This window comes from Takifugu flavidus, chromosome 6, assembly GCF_003711565.1.
Source record: "Takifugu flavidus isolate HTHZ2018 chromosome 6, ASM371156v2, whole genome shotgun sequence".
Classification (NCBI taxonomy): domain Eukaryota; kingdom Metazoa; phylum Chordata; class Actinopteri; order Tetraodontiformes; family Tetraodontidae; genus Takifugu; species Takifugu flavidus.
In genome coordinates this window covers 5,042,501-5,061,393 of record NC_079525.1, presented here as the reverse complement: position 1 = coordinate 5,061,393, position 18,893 = coordinate 5,042,501, and the positions used below count along the sequence as shown (strand labels likewise).

Sequence of the window (18,893 nt, the reverse complement as noted above, 5' to 3'; positions counted from 1 at the left end):
GGAGGTCATTTAGTATTCAGATGAGCGGAGATGACGTCCGTGGTTATTCCACAGGGACCAGCACCAGAAATGTTGTTAGAGCTGCACACGATGAGGCAACGCCAGCCACGCTTATATTTACTGTAAAATCACCATTATATCTCAGTTCTTTCGGAATTATTCATTTCCCTTGGCTATATCCAGAATTTCATTCCAGTATCCTCCTTTATTCTTGATAAAATTATCCCCAAATATTCCATTTTAAGTTTAAAACTGTTAATCTTTTTTACCAAGTAAATGTTCATATTTTGCAATAAAGACAGATTCCTTTATTTAAAAAATAAGTAATAAGGTCTGTTGGTGACTGGGCTGGGAAGCAGAGGGTTCTTGGTTCAAGACCCTGCGCAGACACAACATGGAAGGTTCTGGTAGAAGAAATGCCAGAAAAGCTTCAGACCAATGTCAAAGTCCCCTTGAGAAAGGTACCAAATGTGCAACTCACAACCCTGCTTTCACCTGCACACAAAGATAGGCTCCAGCAGTTGAAATGTCAAAAAGTTTCAAGAGCCATAAAAAAATGCAATGTTTATACATTTATGGGAAGTTAGCGAACACACATTACAGGAGACCATTTAGAAAAATTAAAATTGCAGTTTATTAATAAAGTTATAGCACAGGAGGTCAAAACCATTCCAATTTTCTAAAGTGCACTTTAATTCAGGTTTAATCCATCATCTGGAGGGAAACATGTTTCTGGAGACCTGCAGGAAAAAAGGGAAAACATAAGCTATGTGGCATGAAATGCAGTTAATTTATTTAAACCCTCTATAGCCTCAGGTTAAAAGCTATAATCAGGAGCATGCTGCTCTCATACGAGGTGTCAGAAAATATTTATTGATCATCACTGGCTGTTCAGACATATAATTCACTGTCCACACAGATTTACCTTGAAAACCACCTTCAGCGACCAGCAGCAAAGGTTTTGCTTTAATTGCCGAATAAAGCTGAGGGGAAAAAATAAAACAAGAATTTGTAATTTACAGAAACACATTTGACACATTAGATTTTTATTTTCTGGAAAAGCCTCAGTGTGAACATTAGAATCAGGAGCTGCAGCACAGCTCTCATAGTAGGTGTCAGAAAAGTTTAGTTTAGCTTGTCATCATTGGCTAAATGTTTGGAAGGAAAAAATGCCACAATCCACTCACCGAGTTTCAAGATCAGTTGAGGGGTCTGGTTAGGAGTCCATCTTGGTCCGTCTTCTTGTCTGTAGAGCAGTGAATAGAACAGCTTATTTCAGGAAAAGACAACGTGAAACAGACGGCATCGACAAACCAGCCTCAGAATAAAGTCGGAATAAGCAGCTGGGAAGCTCTTTAATAATAATAATAATAAGGTGTCAAAAGGTTTATGGTTAGTCTATCATCAGATTAGATATGCTTTTTAACATGGTAAAACAAACTCACCATCTCAATTACTTCCACTTTTAAGGGTCCAGAAATTTTCCGATTTGGTTTAATAAACCACACCAAACTCCATCTGTTTATGTGGAGAAATCATAAAAGGGTCAACACACTTGCACATATTACGAGCTTTCACAGCCGTCTAGTTTTATAAAACTATCTTGCAGAGCACCCGCTTTCTGAATAAATACAACTGTAGCTCTAATTTTGCCGAGGAAATCTTCGACTTATTTTAGAAGTTGGTAGAATCACAATTTTGGAAGTTTCAGCAGTACAACCACGTGGTGCCTCGCAGAGAAACGCGGTGTTTTAACTTTTCTAAAACCCAAAACTTAACCGATGCTTACTTATACAAGTCCTCTCCGGTGGCCAGTTAGCCCGATAACAAACATCCCACTTGGTCATGTTAGCAATCACGATGAATAACTTTGAGAAATCAAATGGCAGAGCTAAGGTGAACTCGGCGATGCTACCACGAGTTTTCCTGAAGTAGAAAAGGATTTCTTCTTCTGCTTTTTCGGTTTTTTCCTTTTCTTCTTCTGCTTCTTTCCGGTGTAAAGCAGGAAGTAATCGTGCTTACTGCCACTTAGTGTCTGGGAGTATCTACAAACTGCGCTGTAAACTAGATTAATTTAAATTGTCCCCTTTAAAACCTCGGAAGTATATAGTCATGTTCTGCAACCACAGAGGATGCAGGTGTGTTCTTTAACCGATGTCTCGTTAGTATCACGACTGTCTTCTAAATTTCTAACCACAATGGCGTTTACATGACCGAATTCAGCCAAATTAAAAACACTAAAAACTGCTTTTACCAAAAAAGTAAGGTGGTACCTAGTAATTTTTAAAACTACTCTATGTCTGTTTCTACTTTACGAATGCGCACAATAGTCATATTACTGTATACAGTCATTTAGTCGTCGAACTTTCGGTCAAATATAAATACACAGAACTATGGAAGTTGTAGTTTTCCAACAATGTAGTTTTAAAAGTTATTTCCTCTTCAGGAATAGTCTCGTCATCGAAATGCATGGATGTTGATCAATAAATATGGCATTCTGCAAAACAACCATGTACCCGCTGTTGATTTTAAAGTACATTATCCCAACGTATTTTTTTTTTTAAAGAATCACTCTTCTACCAGTCACTTCCGGTTTAATTTACACATTTATTCTGATCACAGCTGTACAGAAATGAATCTTCACAGCAGAAATAGAATTTAAACCCAACCATGACACAACAGCCATCACAACACATCCAGAACTCAACCATCAATGTACAGGCTCAGTCAGCTCACCTTAATTCAAAGTCTGAAGTTATTTAACATTATTTTACTTATTCACACAGAATCATCTGTCCCTCAAATATATCTTTGTTTTCAAAGAGCATAAAAATACAAGTGGACTCTTTGTTGGGATGAACAATTGGTTGATCCACTGTCTGACCTACATGGGTAACCACTGAGATCTGGAAAAAGCCCACAACCAGGATGAGGGAAAGGGGTTGCAATAGGCTTGTACACAGCTTTTGAATTAATACAGGAGGACTGTAAACAGGATTATTGATTTTAAGGAACATACTGTATAGAACTTACAGGTCAACCCAAATGCTACTTGTAACACGTAAGCAGACGGGGAAAAAAGAATCCAATGTGGAATAAATATAAATAAAACAAAAGACAAAATACAATGAAATTATGAAAGAACACTACCAAGGCACAAAGAGATGCAGAGTTGACAAATGAACAGAGGCGGAAACAAGATAGGAAGGCGGAATGAAAACAGTTCCACTAACCAACACTAGAGGGAGCTCTAACAGTTCATATACCCAGATACTGTATAATATAAACTCTGTATGTATACTGGATGTACTACATATAGCATTGAAATATAGGATTATCTTTTAAAAACACAGTTCACTGCAGCAGGACAAAGGGATACACCGCATGAGAGTGCTTTTTATACCAGTATGTGCATGTCGCATGTTAATGTGTGTAAATGTGTCAGACCATTTTCAGACAACCTCCGCTGACAAAGCAGAGCACAATCATGATTACAATCAATGTAATGAACATTTATATGTTTAAGTGTGTGTGTGTGTGTGTGTGTGTTTGTGTGCGTGTTAAAGTCCACGGACATGCGTCTACATCATCGTTCTGATCATTAGAATAACTATTGCACGAGTGGGGGTGGGGGGCACTGACATGAGCATCAGACGGGGTTGTAACGACAACAACAGCAACAACAACACTGTGAGGAGAGACAACACGTGGGTCAGGAAGTCTGGCTAACCATAGTCCTCCACTCATACAGGAGACAAATAGATTCTTCTGCAAAATAAATGCTTTTGACATCTCAGAAGTCAGACAGATCCATAAAGCGGCCTGTCTGTCTTTGTGCTTTTAAAAATTCTCATCTGCATGTGCCTTTTCTGTCTACCTGCCTGTCTGTCAGCCAGTAAACCATTAAACCTTCATTTTTGCAAGCAATATGCTGATCTATCTGTCTGTCTGCCTGCCTGCCAGACTGAGTTAGGATCTCTGCCACAGTCCGTAGAGATGAAACGACACAAACGATTGTGCTTCTTGATGTGCGCAGCGCTCGGAGGCTGGGCGGTGGCGGCAATGGTGACTTGCTGGGCTGCGGAGGTCACAGGTTGTGTGGGAGCAGCCTCCCCATGTTGAGAGGCATTCTGCATCAGGCCACATAGGACTTCCCTCCTCGACATATTTTACAAGGCTACACGAGAAGCGTTCCAGCTGGAGGGACATACGCTCGGACACACGGACAGCTAAGAGCACCAGCATTGAGCATCAAGAGAGTTTTCTTCACACACCTACGTATGGTAGAGGAAAGGGAGGGGAAGGGGGGGTGGGGGGGTGGGAAATGCTGGCAGGAGATCAGTCCAACATTGCATCCAGTTGGTCTGCCAAGTCGTCAAACATGCTTCCGATGTCGTCCAGGATGGACACTGTAGTCTTCTTACTACGAAGAGGAATGTCACAACAGTTCTTCATTAGCATCCATCCATCCCTCCATTAACCTTAGATTCATTACTGTAGCTTTCACGCTTTCTCCACAGTTTCCATTTGATATATTTCAGCCCTAAAATCTCAATGACGCAACATCAAGTTACTGGAACGTAAAATACCGTGTCAGGGGGCTCTGGTGCAAAAATTATAGCAAATCCAGGAAATCTAATGTGTTGTTTTTCACCATGTAAACAGACACTGTTGACTGGTTTAGTTCCAAGAAACCTGTTTCCACAGAAACCACAGGTTTCACAGAATCGAGAGTGAAACCATTTAAGACTTGTTTTTTTTTTACATTTGTTAGGTCTTACACTGTTAACTCCAACAGTAAAGCTGTTGGACTCAAATATTTATCCAAATGTTGTACTTTACTCACGTCAATAGTCACCAAATCTACAAAATGTGCTCTCATAATACACCCATCAACTGAAAAACCAGAGGAAAAGGTTGATCGGGCGAACAGAATCTTGATATTTCTTTATGCAGCTCCAGTTTTTGGGTTGTGACTTGAGCGTGAATCACTGTGTGGTTTCACTGCTTCTTACACGACAAATAAAACTTACTCATTCTCAGCATCCTCCTCTTTGATTTTGTGCTCCACAGCCTCCACCGCTGCAGCCAAGGAGGCGCTGGTTTCCTCCAAACGATGATGCACCTCCTCCTCCTCCCCCTGCTTGACTTCAACATTTCTCTCCCTTTCTCTCCTCCTCTCCTCCTCCTCCCTCCTACGTCTGTGGTCTGCCTGGAGCCTCTTCTCCTCTTCCTCTCTTCTCCTGTCCTCTTCCTCCTCTACCTCCCGTCCTCCCAGCAGGTCAATGGAAAGGCCGGCGATGGAGGAGCGGGGAGGTTTCACAGGGTGAGGAGAGGGGCTGGAGGGGCTCTGTGCCGGAGAGGGGGAGGTAACTGGGAATCCTGGAGAGAGGGAAGGGGCTGAAGGAGTGTCAGGAGCTGGAAGAGGAGCAGAACAGGGAGAGGAGGATTTGGGAATTGTTGTGGGGCTGGATGCAGATGGGCTGGTGGCAGCAGGAGACGGGCTCATGGCTGCTGATGTTATTGCTTTGCCTGGTTTAGGGGCAGTAGGAGGTCCACGGGGTTTTGGCGACACAGGAGGAGGAACACGCTTGGGTTCTGTTCAGACAAGAAATATCACATGATTCTTTTGCTATTGCACTGGACTTTTCTGTGAACATCTCTACTATTTCTGTGAACTCTACTATTTCCAGCAAATGTCTGTAACCAAAATAACTGAGTAACTGCTCTTGCATCTCACCTGGGCTCTGTGCCGTCTCCGTAGTTTCAGGCCCAGGTATAGGGACTCTGCGGGTCGGCGTTGGGGGGTCAGCTTGAGTCTTCCTCAGGCTGACCGTGGACGGTTTGGGCGACACCGGCGGCTTGAGGGATTTTCTAGCCTCCATCCACTCGCAGGTCTCTTGGCCGGGCTCCGTCCTATCAGAGGCCTCCGACATTGGTCTTCTCCTCAGGACCACGCCACCGTTTTGCTGCACTTCTCTTCCAGAGTCTGACTGGTTATTGCTTTGAATGGACCCTTCTGTGTGCTCAGATGTCCGTGGTTTCCTGCGGATGGTGTCTGAGCCTGTTGTCACGGTAACAACAGTGGAAGCCTCCGATGCCGGCACGTCAGATGTGGTCACCGGCGGCTTCGGCTTCCTTCGGAGCGTCGTCGTTCCGTCTGTGACCTCGGAAGAGGAAGAGGAGCCCACAGTGGAACGGGGCCGTGGTTCCGGTCGCTTTGGAACTTGTTCCCGTGGTAACAGGTCATTCTCATTAACAGGGAGGCTTTCAGGGCCACTGATGGTCCTCCGCCGACTCAAAACATCATCCTCCTCACATCCGAGACCTCCTGCACCTGCCTGGCGGCGAAGCGTGGGTGGACTCACCTGTAAATCATATTTTTTAAATATGCATTTTAGCCATAAACAAAATATGTGATTAGTTGGCACAAGACAGACTACAGATGGCACTGCTATAACAGGAACAGCAGGAACAGCAAACTCCCCAAAACATCTCAAATGCCACCTAGTGGTAGGATCCAGGAACGCGATTATGCTCTGATCCTCAACTTTGTTTTGGTAGGCACTGAAAATTCAGGCACTCTCTGCTCAGATTGCCCCAGAGACGACTGATGTCATTTTATCACACCGATGCCATAAAAGAGTGAAGCTTCACAGCCGGCTGAGCTCCTCTTGTGATTCGACAGGTGGCTGTGGGGGTGAAACCTCAGCACAAGTCACTGCTGAGCAGAATCTGGCCCTCAAAATCTTCACCAGCACAGGATGGGAGAAAGCAGCGGAGCTTCCTTCGTCGTCATTCATGCCCCTGACAAACAGACCCACCTGTAGGTAGTTACTGCTGCCGCCCAGATTCCTCGGGAGGGTTTTGGCTCCGCTCCCAAGAGACGTTTCCAACATTGCAGCCAGGCTGCGAACGCTCCCAGAAGCTCCCTCTGATCTCTCCAGGCTTCCTGAATCCTTAGATCTTAAAGCCGACCCCAGACTGCCACAGTCACTTGCTCGTCGCTCTCGATACGGTGGGAGTCCTAGAAGCCCCTCCTCCGGCCCGTCTCCCTCCCCATCACCCCCCGTAATGGAAGAACAAGAGCGTTTAGGTGGCGTCGGAGGCCGACCTTTCCGACGAGGACGCAGGGCGACCGATGATTGGCTGCGGTTAAAAGTGACATCATTAGGGGTGGCGGTATTTGCAGAGCTGCTGCGGCACACGGTGGCATATCGAGAGTCTGAGTCGGAGCCAATCAGACTGTTAGTTCTCCGCCGTTCTTCCTCGGGGAGGCAGAGCAGTGGAACAGAAGTATCTGCAGCGGCCATCCCGGTGGAGGGGCGTGGCCGTGCCCTGGGCGAAGCCTGCTGGGTGCGAAAATGTGGCGGAGTTTGCGGTGGAGTTTGGGTCGGCGTGTGGGGAGGGGTCTGTGGGTATGTGGGAACTGGGCGAGGTTTGGCCAGTGGGCTGGGGATTCCTTCTCTCTGCCTCCTCACCTCCCTGCGGGGCTCTGAGCTTGCGCTGCCACCTGGACTGGATGGAGGCATAGACGGGCTGCAAGGAGGCTCCAAGCTAATTTCGCCTCTCTGTAGCTCCTTCAGTCTCCTCACTCCCAACATCAGCTTCTTCTGATGGCCTGAAATGAAAAAAAAACCTATTTACACATGATATTCATGCTCTACACAGTCTTTGTTTCATGAACTGTTACGTTTTAGTTCCCATCTTCACTCTGCTGGCTTACCGAGCTTTGAGATGCCAATCTCCTGCAGATCCTCGAGGCTGATGTCAGAAATGAAGTCGATGTTTTCGTACCCGTTCTGCACCAGAACCTGGTAGTACTGGCTAAGGCCCAGATGAGACAGCCAGTCTGCAAGATTGGCCTAAAGGAGAAAACCCCCAAGCAAGAGCCAAATGTTAAAAGGTACACACAGGCTACAGGACTGTAGCGTGCATGTGGGTGTGTGTGTGTGTGTGTGTGTTCCTTTCTGTTTCTCTGACACATTAGAAACTTACAGGCTTGTGGTCAGGCAGCCAGTCGGTGGTGGGCAGCTTGCTGACCTCTGACATCAACTTCTTTCGATGTCCAGGCTTCATGACTCCGATGGCGGTCAGGTCCTTGAATTCAAGGCGCATTGAGTCACATCAGGAATTTAGCGGCTACTGTAAATGTTCTTTAATGAACAGGACCTGAAATCCATGACTGACATTCACACATGAGCTGTAATATGAGTACGGGTATATGGGGCTTTGGATAGGCCCCTGTCCCTAGGACAGAGTCTGTCCTGTTACACAGTTTTCTGCATCACATCCATTCTAAAGGCATGTAAACAATCAAAATAATATAATGAAGCAGACAGAGAATGAGGAGTGACTGGTTCAGGACTCACACTGGGAGGGGTTCAGGTGACACACACAATGGAGTTCATGATGACATCATCCAGGTCAAAGTGGAGCTGTGCCTGGCGAGGCCTTGACAGACAAAGGGGCAGGGCAGGGTGGGGCGTGAGGGGGTCAGGGATCATGACCTTACCTCAGGGGTCATGCGGCTAATGGTGTCTAGATCATATCCCGCGGTGAGGAAGTGGGTAGTGTAGAACTGCAGCTGAAACTCACCCAGCCACGTCACTACTGCCTGCTTCTAGAACACAGAGAACAAGTGTCTGTTTCTAGAATACAGAGAACTATTTCCCGTTTCTGGAGTACAGAACACAGAGAAGTAGTGCCTGTCTCTAGAACACAGAGAGCTACTGTCCCTTTCCAGAACAAGAGAACAGAGAACTGCTGCCTGCTTCTAGATCAAAACACAGTCCACTAATGGCAGACACTACTTGTGCATATTTCTAAAACCCTAACCTGCCAGTAAGAACCGCACCAACTACAGAAGAATCAACTTCCGCATGAGGAAGACATCTCACTTGTGTTGAAAAGTAATGAACAATACAAATGCGTTTCAAAGTTTTTAACAGACTGTGTTTGATCTTCACAGCGTGGTTACATCAGAAAAACTAGGTAGCTATTTCTAGCACAAAGGCAGAATCCAAAGCTCAGCACTGCGAAACCGCAACATGTGGGTGCCCGGCAGGTTGTGGGGACTGGGGGGGTGGGGGGTGGAGGAGTGGGAACAGAAGGCAAGACAGCAACCGAATCCTCGATGTGTCTGTCATTCTGCCTGTCTCCATGGTGACACGCTCACATGCCCGATCCTCAGGGTGTCATCTGTTCAGGTACCTTGCAGCACCGACTGATCCCACCCTGGTCGGCATCTTTCTCTCAAACTGAAATATCATTTGAGAGAAAACAGGAGCAACATAAAGAAGAGATGGCAGCGCTCATTGTTGAAAGAAAACTCACTTTCCCATCATCCTCCTCTGCCTTCCGCTCAAAGGACCGCTGCTCGTGGACAGTGGTGGAGGCAGACGAACCTTGTCGTGGAGGCGGGGAAGAAAATGTCACAGCGAAGAAAGAAAAAGCATCAGGTTTGATTCTGCTCGAAAGCACCTAGGTTTTAATAATTCACGACAGCCAAACAGATTGTACCTCATCAAAGAACAGTCTGTTTTTAAATGTAATTTGACAGAACATTTATAAATAAAATATGATTCAAATCACTATTTTACAAGCTTGGGAGCAGGAAGTACTGCTTGCATCTGATATAAACAGACAGCTGGTCTTTAGAGAAGCAGGCTGGGAAAAAAATGGGAAAAAACATCTATAAACCGATCCAAATACACCCTGAGGCACCTGTTGAACTGTGAAGAACCCTGATTTTTTTTCTTTTAAATTGTCAGCCACCAGTACAGCAGTTATCGAAGGACCAGAGAGGAAACTTGAATCAGAAACGATGACTTTGTGGTGAGGGCGTTCTCTTACTTGCTGACTGCTCAACAGACTGTGACTGCTCCAGAAGATGTTCCTTGGCTTTAACAGACTGAGACAGCACCGTGGCCAGGAGCTAAACAGGAAAACACACAAGAGAAGTGTGTTCACACACACACACACAAATATGCACATTTGCACAATGATGCATCTACTCAGGGAGGATGATTCAGATCCCAGAGGTGCGTAAGCTCAGTGTACATACAGTAATATAAACAGAGTCTGACTTGTGCCATTTCCTCCTGCCTGCAGTTAAACAAGACAAGTGTGTCTATTTTGTCTCTGTACACTAGTTTTATAAAGAATACTTCTTTCATTGGCAGATGAACGAACACCTGTCCAGGAAACAAAATTGTGGTTAGCAAAATGTTCTGTTTACTGGAAACTTGTTGCTGTTTCCAGGAAGGTTTGCAAGCAGCAGGCATGAACAAATGAATTCAAATAGATGCCCGATGTCTCTTACTTTTACGCCTTCGGCCTGTGCATGCAGGCCTGGAGCGTTGAGCCCATGCGTGTTGACCCCTCCTGGCGTGTTTGCCGGATGAGGACTGGGTGCAGGCGTGGTCAGGACATGTGTGTTTCCAGAATTCTGCAAGCTGCTGGATGAACGGAGACTTCCAATGCTACCCACGCTGCCGCTCCGCTCCCCACCTCCAAACAAACAAACAGAGACAAACAGATTTCAGTTAAGGCTCAAAGGAAAACAACAGCTTTCACGCCTTCTTTTACCTGCCAGTGGTTTGCGTAGAACCCAGATGTCTTCACTGGTGCTGCTCTGCTGTCCCAGAGTCGGAGAACCTTGAGGACTTGGCTCTGCTGTACGTGAACCTGTGTCACACAAACACACACACACACACACACACACAAACACACAATTTCAGTATTTTGTGATTTCAAAGCTGTTTTCTGTCTCTGACCTCATGTATGTACTCTACACACATGCACTCGTACACACATGTCTAAACATGTATAGTAACACACATTGAGCACAGTTATAAACACAGAGATTCTACTAAAAATAATAATAAATTGTAAAGAAATATGTAAAAACAATGGGAATGTTTGTCATATCTGCATAGATAGCCATCTAGAACACAATGGAGCCAGAAAGGTTTCACATTCTTTTACTTTCACAATTGCGTTGTGATCCCGTGCTATAACAATAGTAACAACAATAATTTATTATTATTAGTAGTAGTAGTATATTATTATTCTAATTTCCCAGTCCAAGAAAGTAAAAAAATATTTTGAACTTTCTGCAACTTTACACATGCACACACACACACACATGCACGCACGCACATATACTCTTATCTGTGTGGGGTCTTATCAAACAGTGTGTAACCGTGTGCTCTTATTTATATGATTTGCAGTGATTCTACTGTATTTACAGTATGTACCTGTCTGATTCTGCCGCTCCTCAGAAGTGGACAGAGGAGGAGGAAGAGGGGGAGGAGGAGGAGGAGTAGACAGAGAAGGAGGAGAGATGGGAAGAGGAACGTACCCGAAGGAGGAGAACCGAGGGAGGGATTGTGTGCTGTGGTGAGAGGGAGGAGGGGACGGAAGATGCAGGGGGAGGACTTTGGTGGGGGGGTACGAGTTTCCGTTGATCGACGCAATGGGACAGGGGTTAGGCCTGCGGAGCAGGAGGGTGTGGCACTGCTGGGAAGGGGAGTAACCTGGGCAAGAGCCCGGAGGAGGGAGGCGCAAAACAACAACAACAACAACACAACAACTGATCAGTCAATGTAAAACAAAACTAGTAAAAAGTGAAAAAACACAGTAAGTGGTTAAAATCAAAATAGGAGAAAATTAACACATCCATATATCCACAAGGAATATATCTATAAATATAAATAAAATTATAGTACACTTTAGAAATACACCAAAATTAAGAATGTGAACAAAAGCAGAACTTAGAGCAGGGGTGTACACTACCAAGTGACGTCAACATGCCAAAAATCCAAATTTAGATGGTGCCCATTTCTTAGGAAATAAGCATTTCTGCTGAGAAACTTCCTAAAATACACAGACTGGCACAAGTGTCACTTTTTAGTGATGCCCCCACGGCTGGTTAGTGATCAGGAATGGTAACAGAAGGAGCACGAGTTAAGAGGAAGAGAGGAGGGAGCAGGGTTGACAGCCATTGACGACCAGCGTCTGATCGATGGCAATGATTGACAGGTGAGGGAGATGGGTGGGCTTCCCAAAGAGGCTGATGATAATGCCGCGGCTCGCTAACACAGCTCTATCTACAGCAGCTGCAGAACTCACACACATGCAAATATGTAGACATCCTCCCACACACACACAGGCACACACGCACAGAGACATAGCTGTGATGTGGGTTGTCACCTGCCCTCTTGATGACTTCCACCATGTTGGAAGGAAAGTAGCCTACACGGTCATTTCCTGTGCGATTGTCATGAATGCAGCCTTTCCATCTCCCGTCAGAATGCTGTTCCAAAACCTGCCAACAGTTATGCACAGATAAAAATTCCAAGCTACACTAAAATGTATCTCCCCTCAATTGAGTCGACCTCAACAATCAGCCATGAAGAGAAAACTGTGGCTTTGGAAGACCTGGTTGTATAAACAGTAAGCCAAGTTGGAAAGGTCAAAGGTTCTTCATTCATTTAGGAATGAGCAATGGCTATTATATGTTAGCATGCAAACAAACCAAAGTTTCCTTTTCACTAATTTAAAAAACCAACAAACTCAACCTTTAGATCTACAGGAACTCAAGCAAAAATCATTTAGGTTACTAGGGACATGTTGAGTAGTGAAACATCTGTCAACCACGAAGGGACTCAAACCCTCAATCTTCTCATTCGAAGTTAGACGCCTTATCCATTAGGCCACGCGGTCTGCCATTTGGCACCCCTAGCAACCAGTGAGTAGGACCAGGTCGATTTAGAGTGGCTTAAACAGCTGTTATGCTGATACCAGTGCCCTTTAACACTGCTTTTTTTTAAATTCTGAAGATACTCCAAAGGTGTTAACATCCTTGTCTGTTGGGCCACATATTCTCATCAACACACATGCTGGGCTTTGGGGCTGCGACTATATTTCATTCTACAGTGTTGACTCAAACCCATGATCCACTAAGGACCCAAATTACGTCGGTGGAAAGATGGATTTCTGTAGCCGGTCATGCTACATCTACATTATAACACCCGTGATATACCGTGATAATGTCGCCAGCTTTAACGTTGAGGCTTGTGAGGTCGTAGTTGTTGCAGTAATCCTTTAGTGCGCGTACTTGCATCGCAGCTGAAGCATCTAGAAAAGAGGGGATAGTGACTGTCAGCAGAGATTTTCACACTTGCATGGATGCAGAACACAGAGCTGGGGGAGGAGGAGCCAAAGAAATGGGAGTATATTTCAGTGAGTGAGGTTAAATCTGAGACGCTTCCTGCATCGTGTCTGCCATCAGAGATTTAAGACACACAGGATTTTTTTTCTTTTGCGTGTTTGCGCTGACGATCTCACCCCTCAGAAGTTGTTTAATCTCTCGGCTGGCCTGCGTGGTGGTGAACTGGTTAACAATGTCCAGAGCTGTTTGACTCATGGTGTTTCTCACGCCTGCACTGATGCCGCTCTGGATGGGAGAGGACAGAAATATCCGAGCTGAAGAGTGAAACCACATGCACACATTGAGGACGCACATGGTTGCATTTAGGGCAGCGAAGATGGATGGTTTGTGTTCAGCTAAAATACAGAATTGTAAACAGACAGTGGCCTTAGACAACAACTGCCAGCCACTACCAACAGTGTCCTTGGATCCCTGTCCAGATGTTTCAACCCCCATTTACACCTCATCCGGTATGACCTTAACGTGATGACAAGGTGAGATAATGAGAGGTCAAACGCAGATTTTAAATGCCTGGACATCAACATCCGGAAAGAGCAGCTGCAGGAAGAATCTAAGTTCCTCTCCAAACCCTGAATGTCTCTACCCGTGCTCACTGAATGTGCGATATAACACAGAGGCTGTCGAGCGGCACTTAGACGATTAGACGGCAAATAGAGAGTTGTTTGACTCCTTCAAGGAGACAGTCACAACACCATTCATCACTTCTGTCACCTGGAACATGATTTTCAAAAAAACTGCTCCACCAAACACCATGAAGGGATTCAAACCCTCGAGCTTCGGATCCGAAGTCACTTTGTCCATTAATCCACATTCGTGTCCTGCCATTTTGACGGCAGTACACAACACAACACAAGTATGGAGCAATTAAGAGAACTACTTTAAAATCCTCAGATGATTACTCTTATCTCATCTGCATTCTGGTCTGCAAACTCATTTAAAGGTGACAAAAACATAAAAGAACAAAGGGGAACACACACGAGAGCTGGGATGGCGGCCAGAATGCTGCAGACAAGGAAGAAGCTAACATCCTGCTGGCTTCATCACACAGCTCCATGGGACGGATGCCAAGTGCTGAGGTGGGAAGTTGCTCAGTTGGGGCTCAAAGGATTCAACAACAGTTGCTCTTGGTCAACACAATCAACAGACACACAGGCGGAGAGCGAGACAGGCGGACGGACTTACATCCAGCAGCAAGCGGACCACCTCCGTCTTCCCACAGAGTGCAGCCTGATGCAGTGCTGTTCCAGACTCCGACTGTCTGTTGATGTCTATACCAGCCTGAATTAGCAATCTGCAACAGAGCAGTGCACATTTTAGGTTCATTCCTCTCACCTGGAGAGGATTTCTACCACTCGAATATCAGGACAGGCGAAAGAAAGGAGGGAGAAGGGTTTTCACACCGTATGACATCAATGTGTCCGTTCTTGGCAGCCAGATGGAGAGGTGAGACGCCGTTGGGGTCGGAGGGTTTTGGTTCCAACATGGCTGCACACATGTTGCTGCTGAGCAGGAGCTGGACCACCTGCAACCAGAGACGCAGCCAAGTGAACGACAATAAACACGCTGACACTCGTTGTCTCTTCTGTGCACCAAAATCACCTTCCAGCAGGCTCGTGGGTGCAGTGGGAGTGTTTAACGTTGGCTGGAAGGTTAAATTGAATTTGCAGATTTTGGAATGGAACAATTGTTTAGAGCAATGGGGGACAGCTCGCGATAGTTTGGATGTGATATTTAAACTGGATTTTAATTTCATGAATTTTAATCATCTGGCAACAGAACAGAAGATAATGAGCCTGCCTCCCACACATACACACAAACACACACACACACAGTTTTGTTTTTCACACTCATTATTGTATGGGGATAAAAATACATGTCTAAACACATGAACATGGGGCGGCAACAAAAGAGTGTTTCATGACTAAAAATAAGTGATTTTAAATGCTAAAAGTTTAAATATCACAGCTTTAAGATGCTCAAACTGTTTCACAGGACTATGGAGACATTAACGATTTTTTGCTGCATTTTTATTACTTTTTTGTAAGACTGCGGAGTTTCATTTCCCTTCTGTTTCATCAAACTGCATTTATGTGGCTAAACCTCAATGACTGTCTGTCTCAGCTCCTTTTCTTGTTTTATTTTCTCCTGTGGGCTTGACTTCATCCGGGTAAAAGACACTCACCGCAACGCGTCCGAATTCACAGGCGAGGTCAAGTGGCGTTTTCCCAGCTGAATCGGAGATGCAGGGGTTCGACTGGTGCTGCAGCAGCATCTCCGTCTGCAACGCAAACACACGGTCACCTCCACAGGCAGCACGCAGAATCCCCGGATGTTGCTTCTGAATGTTTGAACTTGTCACAACCACAGGTCCCACATGCATCACTGAGCGCACGCAACAGATAAACACACCTCGCATCACGCACAGAACACACACAGTTACCCCGTCGTAGTGTCCATGCTGAGATGACAGGTGCAGAGGGATCTGTCCTTCGTCTGACTGCCCGTTGACGGAGGAGCCCGCCTTCAGCAGCATTTTCATTGGTTCTGTCCTCCCCTGCCATGCAGCGTAATGCAGAGGACGCATCCCTACACAAAACACACACACCAGAGCACACACCAGAGCACACAGCCCCACATGACAACACAGCAAAACGTACACACGACAACACAAACGTGCAAACACAGTATAAAGAGACACGCAGAGCACATGCAAATACATAAATTCCAATATTGTTTCCGTGGACGTAAACAAGCAGGCAAAAATATTTACCATTTATTTAAAATTTAAACATGATAATCAACGGAGGAGCATCATATTTTGTGCATGTTAGACTAGATTATCAAACATAATGAAATGCTCTGAGCCAAAGTTCATGGCCATAATTCCTTCTCTGGATGACAAGATCTTCGCAGGAAACTGGGCATTGCAGCCAAATCCTGCAGGAAGTTTGTCCGACCATTTCATCAGACACGCAAGCATGTTTTTCTCAGGGCATCAACCCAAGCCCCTATGAGAAAACTGCAGAATAAAGAGCGTGAGAGCAGTGGAATCACTCTTCAGGAAGTGCAGATTTCCGGCTCACCTTGTTGAGGTGACACCAGCCCACTTCTGATGGATTTGTGAAATACCAGTGCACGTTCAGATTAAGGAGGATTATTTTTGTGTTTGCATGACAACAAAGGTCTCGCAGAATGTTGCTGATAATAACAAAACAAAGCCATAAAAACCTTCCGTGTGGAGGCCAAGTGGGAATAAGACAGGAAGTTCGGGGTTGTGACTTTTAAGAGGATGAAGGTCAGAAGCAGTGAACAATAATGGAGGCAATGAAGGAATTGTTCCCCCTATCAGGATGGTGAGGGCAGTTGGTATGACCTAGTATTTCCAGACATAACTGGTAAAGCTGGAATTCAACTGGTCCCTGCTACTGGAGGGATTAAATCTCCCATCTGTCCCCAGATCTCTTCTTCTTTTCCTTCCTTATGGATTCCGCCGGTATGAAATGCAGATATTTGCCGCTCCACTTCCACGCGGCTCTCAGTGCCTGGAACGTTTCACTTCTTTGTCTACTGAGCTGAGCACACAAAAACCAACAACCGCGACGGCACTTTTGATTCTCCTCAAGGCTCCGATTTTTATTGCATCGCGCGGTTTGATCATCTGCAAAGCAGAACACAAGTACTCTGGGTTGTTTTGCTTTTTTTCTGTTTACTTGCGATTGTTTCCTGGCTGCCACTGTGCTTTATTCCATGGTAACGGTGAGTTTTTAAGGACATCGTCAACATCTGCTTGTGTTTTGTACCTTTGTGGTCTTTAATATCCACTGTTGCCTGCGCCTCCAGCAGCAGTGAGATCAGCTCCTTGTTACCACTCAGAGCAGCGTGGTGCAGCGGCGCCAACCTTCACACAGACACAGATTATGTGCAAAAATACACACATCCACATATGCAGTACAAAAAAAACCGCACGGTATAACTTTGCTGAAGAAATCTCCCGCGTAGTGCAACTCCGCCCCTCAGCTCTGTGTGAGAGACAGGAGGGGGCAAATGACCTACTTCCATTAATAAGCAATCTCCCTACCCTAGAGCCAAGCGTGCACTCACAGTGCATGTGTGTGTGTCTAATAGATCCCTGGTGAATTTAAGGGCCAGGCCCTGGAGACAAACCAACGGATCATCAGTCATTACACAAGGAGCTGACTCCAATTATCTGATTCCAATCAGCGTAACAAAAAGATCTTCATTACGTGACCGAACCAAACGGAACACAATTGCAAACCAAGCATGTGCACGCAGAGAAAAATCTCGACCAGCCAGGTCTAAATATAGTCCATATCTATAGCATTACAGCCTGAGTTAATAAGAGGCAGCTTCTGGCTTGAGCAATGCAGGCTGTGTTACATGCTAATGATGGGATTTGAGCATTTTATGAAGTTATGATGATATTTGATACTAGGACAATGTCAGAATGGGATCATGGCCTTTTCCAAGATGCCTGTTACAGTCCAAAAGCAGAGTTTGGTGCTGCTGGTGTGGTGGTTTTCAGATCAGTTGAGGTATTTCATCATTAACGGTGAACTCCGCACACAATCAGGCTGGCAGCCAAATGAACTCATCAATACCGGGTCCACTTCCTGCTCAGACCAGCGCGGCGGCGAACAGGGATCGTTCTGATCATTGTTCATCAGAACCAGGCAATCTGAGACTGCACGCTAAAAGCTGACCCAAGACATAAAGTTCATTTGATGGCAGTTTCTGAAGCGGTCAATGCTAACGGCAATGTAAGTGGACTGAGTGGATAATCAATGGCAGACAGGAGAATGATTTCATTTCCTCACCCATCAGCATCCTGGATGTTGACGTTCACTCTCTTTGCTGCTCCGAGGAGCTCTGGAAGGGTCAGACAAAACAAACAAAGAAGAACGAAAGAGAAAATCAGCACAAACACTTGACGCCTCATTTCAGCTTCTAGGTGTTCTAATACTCCGGTCCAGCAGGATGACTTGGCACAGTTACACATCTAAAATAGATTCTCCACTCTGCCATTAATGGAGGTCAAGGAGAAGAAAGAAAAACAGGAAGTCCAGGCAACTTATCATCCAAACTCAGGAAATGTTGTTTCATGTCAGAAATGTCTGGATCTTATCTGCGTCCAGCTCTGTCCATGTGTGTGCCGTGTAGGTGCGCACACGTGTGAATGTGATGACCTTGATTGGAACAGACAGGAGGAAAGTGCAATGATCAAAAGTCCAAACACATGTACATGCTAAAGAGCGGCTTGGTTGTTTCTCTGTCTGTACTTTTTTTTTTTTTCAGTTTGGTCAAACCCTCATAATCCACTGGGCGTAATCTGTAGCTGCTCTGTAATCTGGGGAAAAGCTTCGCTCTCTCCCTCTCTCTGCAGCTCTATCCGCACTTCATCCCTTCATCCTTCTCTCACACTCTAATTTTCACTGTAATTTGCTAAAGAGCGGCAATGATTCGTAGTTCTGCTGGTTCTGTTTACCCTCTGAAGATGACATCATACTCCAAAAGGTGTGTGAGGGTGTGTGTGTGTCCACACGTGCACACAATCTATGTTGGATTAAAAACAAGAACCATCCCCCCCACGCAGATGAATCAATGAGTACAGAGCAGAGAGCCACATGACCCGTGATCA

The 18,893-nt window shown here is 45.4% G+C and overlaps 1 protein-coding gene and 2 non-coding genes across 8 annotated transcripts in view; all 3 read right to left on the bottom strand.

Moving 5' to 3' along the window:
- Window positions 1-807: 807 nt before the first annotated feature.
- On the bottom strand, window positions 808-889 carry LOC130528104 (small nucleolar RNA SNORD60). The gene has a single exon (XR_008951214.1). It is a non-coding gene; the product is annotated as a small nucleolar RNA SNORD60 (small nucleolar RNA).
- Window positions 890-1,059: 170 nt separating this feature from the next.
- Window positions 1,060-1,150, bottom strand: LOC130528105 (small nucleolar RNA SNORD60). The gene has a single exon (XR_008951215.1). It is a non-coding gene; the product is annotated as a small nucleolar RNA SNORD60 (small nucleolar RNA).
- A 1,437-nt stretch (window positions 1,151-2,587) lies between these two features.
- LOC130528082 (caskin-1-like) overlaps window positions 2,588-18,893 on the bottom strand; it is a 21,383-nt gene continuing 5,077 nt past the window's right edge. Inside the window, exons 2-22 of one of the 6 annotated variants that reach the window (XM_057037044.1) lie at window positions 18,073-18,124; window positions 17,038-17,135; window positions 15,678-15,823; window positions 15,420-15,515; window positions 14,638-14,759; window positions 14,420-14,528; window positions 13,354-13,462; window positions 13,049-13,143; window positions 12,217-12,331; window positions 11,262-11,540; window positions 10,591-10,689; window positions 10,325-10,512; window positions 9,856-9,937; window positions 9,337-9,407; window positions 8,516-8,620; window positions 7,999-8,100; window positions 7,727-7,865; window positions 6,825-7,621; window positions 5,741-6,368; window positions 5,034-5,598; window positions 2,588-4,423 (exon numbers count right to left, since the gene is read on the bottom strand). In XM_057037044.1, the coding sequence (XP_056893024.1) occupies window positions 4,339-4,423; window positions 5,034-5,598; window positions 5,741-6,368; window positions 6,825-7,621; window positions 7,727-7,865; window positions 7,999-8,100; window positions 8,516-8,620; window positions 9,337-9,407; window positions 9,856-9,937; window positions 10,325-10,512; window positions 10,591-10,689; window positions 11,262-11,540; window positions 12,217-12,331; window positions 13,049-13,143; window positions 13,354-13,462; window positions 14,420-14,528; window positions 14,638-14,759; window positions 15,420-15,515; window positions 15,678-15,823; window positions 17,038-17,135; window positions 18,073-18,124 (4,082 nt within the window). In that variant the 3' untranslated portion in view covers window positions 2,588-4,338. Of the gene's footprint in view, window positions 4,424-5,033; window positions 5,599-5,740; window positions 6,369-6,824; window positions 7,622-7,726; window positions 7,866-7,998; window positions 8,101-8,515; window positions 8,624-9,336; window positions 9,408-9,855; window positions 9,938-10,324; window positions 10,513-10,590; window positions 10,690-11,261; window positions 11,541-12,216; window positions 12,332-13,048; window positions 13,144-13,353; window positions 13,463-14,419; window positions 14,529-14,637; window positions 14,760-15,419; window positions 15,516-15,677; window positions 15,824-17,037; window positions 17,136-18,072; window positions 18,125-18,893 lie in introns of those variants that run through there. The other 5 variants (XM_057037043.1, XM_057037048.1, XM_057037045.1 and 2 more) reach the window with 5 other exon arrangements.